This window comes from Xenopus laevis, chromosome 6L, assembly GCF_017654675.1.
Source record: "Xenopus laevis strain J_2021 chromosome 6L, Xenopus_laevis_v10.1, whole genome shotgun sequence".
Taxonomy (NCBI): domain Eukaryota; kingdom Metazoa; phylum Chordata; class Amphibia; order Anura; family Pipidae; genus Xenopus; species Xenopus laevis.
In genome coordinates this window covers 17273537-17281300 of record NC_054381.1, presented here as the reverse complement: position 1 = coordinate 17281300, position 7764 = coordinate 17273537, and the positions used below count along the sequence as shown (strand labels likewise).

Below are 7764 nucleotides of genomic sequence, written 5' to 3'. Positions count from 1 at the left end.
GGTGCAGCAATTTCGCTTGCTATATAATGTTTATAGGCCATCTTTTGTAAATTAAAATCGCTTCCAGCCCTGCATTGGTGAAACGTTCACTGTATGTCGAATGTCCTGTATTTTACACTGTACAACTACAATTGGGTCCTAGTACATCGCTATTGGGAATTGATAAGTATTAAGAAATGCAGAAACAGAGGGCTGCATTATTCTTTTATTAACATCTTCTGAGCTGAAGTTAGGATCTTAATCCCAATGCCCCTTTTAGCTGGGTAATTGGAAATGCCTATGTTACAAGGAGAGTACATTATTCTGTTTTTGGGTCACTAAAATATCAAAAGCGGTTCATGGATAAGTAAAACGTATTAATTAATTGATTTCCCGGGAAAGAAAAAAGTGGAAATACAAAAGATTTGGTTTTGTTTTAGTCTCTTGCAACGTATACTTCTCATGGTATTTGTGATGTCATGAGGAATTGAATCGGTTGGTTGGGAGTTTGCTTTGTTTTCAAGGTCAGCCAGCTGTTGTGATGACATCATAATGGCCATAAAAATCCATCTGATCTTCTCCCGATGGCATCATAATGGCCATGAAAAGTCAGCTGATCTTATCCCGATGACATCATAATGGTCAAGAACAGGCTTTACCAACAGTTAATTCACCTGTCATTTCAACTTGGAGTTGCTTTGAGAGAGGATCAATTTCTTGTTATTTCTTATTCTTATTTCTCATTCTACTTATTCTACCTATTTCTTATTCTTCTTATTTCTTATTCTTCTTATTTCTTATTCTTATTTCTTATTTTTCTTAATCAAATATTTAATTAATCAAAAAAACAAAATGGAAAACCAAGATTTTATTATCAACATGAATGATAAAGAAACTAAAGAAAAGATTAGAGCAATGCTGAGAAAGAGGAAGACAAAAGGATCAAAATGTGTGCTCTTTAGGGACAAAGTGGTGAAATCAAGTAAGTTAATTATACTGGATTTAAATATATTTACTGCGATTTTGAAGGCAGATAAACTGCATTTGGCCAAGACTGGGACTGGCTAATTCACTAAATTCCTACATTGCGTGTTACATTGCACCAGTGTAATAACCAATGGCAGCCAATCAGCAGAAAGCTTTCATTGCTTTGCTACAAAGATGGCTGCTACTAATGGGCTGTATGGGTGCTGCTTAGTGCCAAGGTTGACCAATTAGCCTTTTACTAGAGGTGAAGCCTTTACTTGCCCTATGGTAATTGCAGTTCTTCTTCTACAGTTAATGACAGTTATCATAAAGCAATTTCTATGCATGGAGCATGTTAACACCTGATTTACGTTTGCCATATATGTTTCATGCACAAATAACGGCTGTTTAGTAAGACGGTTGCATGCACTGCCCACTGGTACAAACTATGACATTCACAATCTTTATTCCACTGCCCGATGGAGGCGCTAAATACAATATTAAAATGAAAATGAAATCACACAAAGGAATTGTTCTCCTGTTAATGACTTTGATTGCCGTTATGTTCTGGGTATTTGGGCACAGAACTCAATAATTAGGATGTACAATCTGAGACGTTTCCATTTTTTTTTCAGCACTTCAATGGATTCTCGTACGAATGCTGCCGACTTTCTTAGCTAACTTCATCTACAGCCCGGATAATGAATGCAGAATTGCCAAGGTCTTATATCGGGCAATACTTGGCTTTCTTGTAGGAGTTTGTAAGTAAAAACAGGTCCTAATTGCCTTATTATTAACAACAGATAATTATAGTGATCCCATTACCCCTACAAAGAAATACTACAAGAGACTGCAGAGCTTACAATCTAAACGGAGGGTACAATAAATAATATATGTAATATGATATCAATTCTTTAAACACCCCATATATAAAGAGAGTTACACTTTTGTTGGATAATCCTTCAAACCATGCAGTCTCATATAAGTGTGACACCATAGATCTGTTACCCTCATAAATTAGTCCATTTGTTTGGCTGGAGTAGATTTTGGGAAAGGGAGGGGTTAAACACTCTAAAACTCTTTTTGTCTTTTATACAGTGCTTTACATTGTCATGGTGATGCCCATCTATAGCCCACAGGAAAGCAGCAAATTGATATGCATTGGCATGGCAGGTAAATGTTTCCACGTTTCTCTTTATTGGTCCAACTTCTTCCCTTTTAATAATGTATTGGATCAGTGAGTGTTTCTACTTTTATTTCTCTATTATCTTGGAGTCAAGGGGAAGGCACCAGTGTTTTTCAGGGCACTTTTCGTAGTGAAACATTGAATGGAGAATTTTAATAATGCCATAGGCATGTGTGCAGAAAATACTCATGGTTTTTATCCAGGTACACAAAACACATATATACACATATAGAAAGTCTAATTGTGCTGTTAATGGGTTTTCTGCTTTTCTTTAGCACAAAAAAAAAGCTTTTTGCTCAGCTTAACAAAATGCACAGAGAAATTCTACTGGTTTTTTTCAGCATTTTTATTTCTTGTGTCTTTTTCCTGTGGGGAAAAAAGTGTTTCAGCAAAACAAACTGCATGGAGGAATTCTGATACAGATTTGCAAACATTTTTGCCACTAGCGAAACCATAAATTTGCCCATCCCTATTGTGTGCACTTATGGGTCTGAAATGACATTTCATCTCTTGTTTTTTTTCTTTCCTAGCCATAGTTTCACTAACCTGGACCTTGTCGGCCTGGTGTAGATGTATTACAGTTATGGTGTTCCCCCAAATGCTGGCAAATAAGGCAAATGTACTCATCTGGATCGTTGCTATCACAGGAATCTATCAAAGTAAGTTGTTTTCATGTTGCTAAGCTAAGTGATGATATGTCCATACTATCCACCAACTTTTGCCAAATGTCTCTTTTCCTAGATTTCGCAGTTAATATCGTAGCAAATGCGCAGGAAATCTTTAGGAGCGGTGTATGTGTAATGAAGATGCAAGCAGATCAATTAAGGCTGAAGTTGGAAGTCACTACCAACATATTCAGAACCTTCATGAAGGATCTGAAGGTAAGAAGACATGGCCAGCAGATACCTGCTCTCGGGGATTCTTATTTTCTACCTATAGTGTAGTAACTGTTGCACATTAGCAAATGGCATTTTTCCTTTTCTAATGGGTTTGCTAGGAAAGTATTCACCAATCAGAAGAGCAGGAGGCATTTGATAACTTTCCTTTCTTTTTAGGTGTCGGTACTTAGTATGAAGGACAACATATTTGGCATGAAAAAAGCCTTTGCGGAGGTCAGCGATGAAGTTGAGAGCAGGGAAGGTTATAACGCTGATACAGAGCGCAAGCTGGTCAAGGAAGAGGAGAAAAAACAAAAGGGACAACCCCTGAACACCCAGCAAAAGTTTGCATTAAAGAACCTGTTGCGCTGTGAGGGTGAGTATTAAAGTAAATTTAGCCTCTTCCCTTATATATTTGGTTACAGAATAGGCAGCCAATGGGGGTTAGGGAGACCTGGGACTAAAGTGCAAGAGCACAAATGGGTGCAAAAGTGCTGGGAGCAGGGCCCTGTTGCAACCTGCACCCTCCAGCACTTCCTAGATCATGTGTCTAAATGATATGCAGGTTAAGAGATGGATAAGGTGGGTGGTGGTGCCAACATGCCCCCTCCCCGCTTGCCCCTCGTGAATACAGCTCTGCCAAACACTCCACATCCGAACACAGAGACCTGCTGCAGGCCAGAGACCAAAGTGCAAACATGTCAGATTGTACCCTGCCCTGCACTTAATCAATGACCCCTAATATGTCCTTGTGGTGCATGAACGTGGATATCATACACAGATGTTCCGTCTCAGCAGTGGCACCAGCTATTGACTTGACAATCATGTGACCCTTAAAGGGAGCCCCATGGGGCCAGTTTGGGTGAGGTTTGGGGAAAATGTTGAGTCGAGTAAACAGATCAATTCCTGCTTTTCTGTTCTAAAAAGCAAAATGTATTCTTTTTTGCAGGGATTATGGAGGCCAATGAAGAAAACTGCCACAAGTGGTTTCAAGACAAGTATCTACAATGCAAAGAGCGAATTGTTATTCCACTAATTGACAAATTATTATGCCTGCCCATGAAAATGACATTCCTGTGCAAAGCCACCGAGGGTATGTACCTAATCGCATTATACTAAAATAATATAAAAAATAACATTGTCATTCATCTCAATATCAGTGATATTCCCAGCTTCCATTCATACCAACACCATAGTGCTGTTTTTGCCTTCCTATTGGCCCATCTGATGATATCCAGGAGTCACTTGTACTGTAGGATCATCTAAAAAACTTTGAATTGACAATTCTAACCCCAAAGGTTAAAATCACTGCTCTGTCTGTCTCTTCTAGGCCTTCAGCTCTGGTGCAAGAAATTTAACCCACTTCCAGAGAATTTTGGGTCATCATTTGATAAGGTCAACGACACCATGGAAACACTGGAATCTGGCCTTGATATCGACATGGACATTGAAGTAAGTTTTACACCCTTTCAAATACCCACAAACCTCCATCTGTTGATTTGTAGAGTCAGCGGTACTTTCTAAACCATTTACTTATTCAACCCCTCTGACCTCTTAATTCTTCCCTTTTCTGTTTTGTGTTTATTAACGCGCAGAAGGCTGATGAATCCAGGGCTTTCAAAAACCCTTATGAGACGGTCAAAGAAGCTGGCAGCAAGATGATTAATGAAACAAAGTTCTCGAAGATCAAAAGTGTAATCAAAGTACCCATTGTATGCGGGGTGCTGATCTATTACCTATTCGTGTGAGTACCAGGACTGTCTTTTCACCTATTTAACTAGAGATTCAAGAAAATATTCATGTTTAAGGACTAGTTAGGTACAACTGGAACATCAGTCCAAATTAATCATTTTTCTCTCTACAGCTCCTATTTATACGTATATAAGTACAATCGCAATATCTTCCACGACAACAATTACATTACAACGTACTTCCGGCTGATTGATTGCCGAAGGAGAAGGAGGGTGAGTACCAAGCTTTCCTTTTTACCCCCTTGTTCAGCCCCAAGAAATCCTTCCCAAAGAACACAGCGCTTATGGAAAATACTGATTGCTTTCTTCTCTTTGTTGTGCAGAACCTGAGGCACCTGCTTCCCCTACGGAGAGGGGAATACGTGGACTTTATCTTCCCATTTAAGATGAAACTACAGGGAGAAGAAAGAGACCAAGCAGTAAGTGGTTTCTCCTCATTAGACTATTATTGTATTTTCCTGATTTTCAATAAAACCCACATTTATTTCTCTTTGTTATGTTCACAGGCAAAGACTCTGTACAGCTGTATGGTCTGCATTGCTGTCTACCTGATGGCTTTCTTTGTGGCTTATATATTTGGAGAAACAATGAACATGATGGATGAGTACGGTATTATAACGTACAGCTATTCAAGTGAGTACACTTGTTATGCTTTTGAAAGTGAATATTCCCATTTCCACCTTTATCTTTATGTATGTAACTATTCCGAGAACTGATCACTTTAGATTCTGATAATACCAGATCAAAGACTCGCACAATAATCTTTTCCTTTTTTCCCAATGCATATATCTAAACACTGCTTTTATTCTGTCAATTTGAGGACAAACTCCCCGTACCCTACAGTAAACAACAGCTTGCCCTGTATATCACTAAATAGAGCCCCCTTTTTCTCTCTGCAGGCCGCCACAAGCTTGAATTTCTGATTGAAGGAAAAGGATTTCTTCCAAATATTCTACGTGCCACACTTGGAAAGCTGAATACAAGCTCAAACGTAGAATACAATTTTGACAATTCCAGTATGTATATATTCACCTATAGTTATCTTATTATTTCCTCCAACTTGTATTTATGGTTTGGCATCATTAGCAAGGCCCTTGGCTGGTTGTGTTGCCATCTTGTTTGCGAGACTGAATATTTGCCATTGTTTATATGTTACGTTTTTTGTTTTTTTTTATCCTGGAGCAATGGCACATGGGAGATATTGAGCATATATCAGCCCAAACCTGCAGGGTCATATTGCACTGCTGTAGATAAGAATCATTTGCCAAGCTCCTGTTCCCTGTGCTTCACACAGTTTTCTGTGGAGCCAACGGGATTTGAATTTGGGGCATTCTGTCCTTGTATGTTTGAGCAAAACATCCAAATGTTCTCTGCCCGCCATTGCCCCAAGAATACTAATAACAATAACTAGGAATGATTATATACAGTCTACTCATACTACCATTATGCTTTTCTCTTTATCCCACAGTATGTGTGCCAAAAGCACAACCATTTACAAGCAAACAGGTGTGCGGGATAGTCTTTGGCATTGCTTTCATGCTACTGGCACCGGTTCTGCAAGCTTACGTGAATCGGCTTCCAAGAGCGATTGGCGCTATCTTTTTTCCCAAGGTAAGACAAATGCCTAACATGGAGAGAGTGGTGATACAGATTTGTTTAGAATATTATTAGAGATAACACAGGAAGATGTGTATTATGTCTGTTTATCCTTTAGTCAATTTCAAGTCTTAAAGGTGAAGTAAACCCTAATTCATGTAAACATACTCATAGTACTTGAGTAAAGCTGGCCATACACATTAAGATCCTCTCATTTTGGAGGGTCACCACTCGAGCAGATCTTTTCCAAATTTGATCACCTGTGTGCTGAACCAACTATTGGATCAGAACAGACCAAGGTCCTTGCTCGAAAGATAAACGGACAATTTAAATTTGAAGTTGGTTTTGCAAAGGATGAATCTGTATGGACCTCGCCAGCCTTACCAGTTATGATAGACCTTTTAATTGTGCCTTTGTTTCTTTCAGAGGGAAAAGGGGAGGATTCTACACCTGTATAACAAGAACCTTATAAAGAGAGCCGCTTATACAAAGTTGAAAAGGAAACAAGTCATGTTGAATGCAAAGCGCGCTGGATTCCTGGTAAGTTTTCACCTGGGATTATGAAGGTGACATACAAACATAAGTGCACTTGCCAGTAGCAACCGATCAGCAATTCCTTTTCCACAGTCTACTAGAAGTTGGGAAGTCTCATTACACTTCCCTGCTAAGGTGGGCTATGGGGGTTGCTGTTGGGGAAGAGTTGGTGACAAGAATATTTGTATTCTCCTCAGATGTCGTCCTTCGTTGGAACTCTTTATCGGCAATTCAAATTTCTAAGAAGGTTCTTGGTGCGACGCTGCATGGTCTGTAATGCCAAACAGACCAGAGATTCTTATGAGTGCCAAACAGAAGGCTGCTATGTTATATATTGCCGCCAGTGCTGGAAGGACATGAGGAGGTACTGCTATGCATGCATGCCTGTGGATCACTATGTATCGGACGTCAGCGAAAGTGATTATGAATTTGAGGAGCTCAATTAAGAATACGACTACAAACTGTCAATCATCTGGAGCGAAATACTGCGGCTACACTGTAATGCTACTATCACTTGTATCACTATACTTGTAATACTAATAAAGGTTTTAAAAAAAATTCTTTGCCTCAGTGTAAATCTGTTATATCTATCTATCTATAGTATCTATCTACAGTATCTCTATCTATCTGCCTATCTATCTATTTATCTATCTATCTGCCTATCTATCAATCTACAGTAGAACCCCCATTTTAAATTTTTCAGGGGACCAGAAAAAAATGATGTAAAATCCAGGAAAATGTAAAATCAGGAAAATGTATGCAGGTTATTGGTCCTTCCTCTTTTACATGGAGAAGTTACAGCTCCACTTTGGGTAAACTTGGGAAATACTTTTGCAGAGCCGTATACAACAGAATCCCTTTTTTTGGACCACGT

The 7764-nt window shown here is 39.0% G+C and overlaps 1 protein-coding gene across 1 annotated transcript; it reads left to right on the top strand.

Moving 5' to 3' along the window:
- Positions 1–818: 818 nt before the first annotated feature.
- LOC108718746 (E3 ubiquitin-protein ligase DCST1) lies at positions 819–7442 on the top strand. The gene is made up of 16 exons (XM_041565803.1): positions 819–961; positions 1581–1706; positions 2044–2118; positions 2662–2790; positions 2873–3012; positions 3187–3385; positions 3959–4102; positions 4340–4461; positions 4605–4753; positions 4874–4973; positions 5084–5179; positions 5267–5393; positions 5660–5776; positions 6229–6371; positions 6783–6896; positions 7088–7442. The coding sequence occupies exons 1-16, from the start codon at positions 832–834 to the stop codon at positions 7334–7336; spliced, it is 2160 nt and encodes a 719-aa protein (XP_041421737.1). The 5' UTR covers positions 819–831; the 3' UTR covers positions 7337–7442.
- Positions 7443–7764: the final 322 nt, after the last annotated feature.

Bases quoted from the DNA above. Each gene is read 5' to 3' on its own strand.
- LOC108718746 (XM_041565803.1), top strand. From the start codon at position 832: ATGGAAAACCAAGATTTTATTATCAACATGAATGATAAAGAAACTAAA. The intron at 3,386-3,958 runs GTGAGTATTAAA...TCTTTTTTGCAG, and splicing joins GAACCTGTTGCGCTGTGAGG to GGATTATGGAGGCCAATGAA. The intron at 6,897-7,087 runs GTAAGTTTTCAC...TATTCTCCTCAG, and splicing joins CAAAGCGCGCTGGATTCCTG to ATGTCGTCCTTCGTTGGAAC.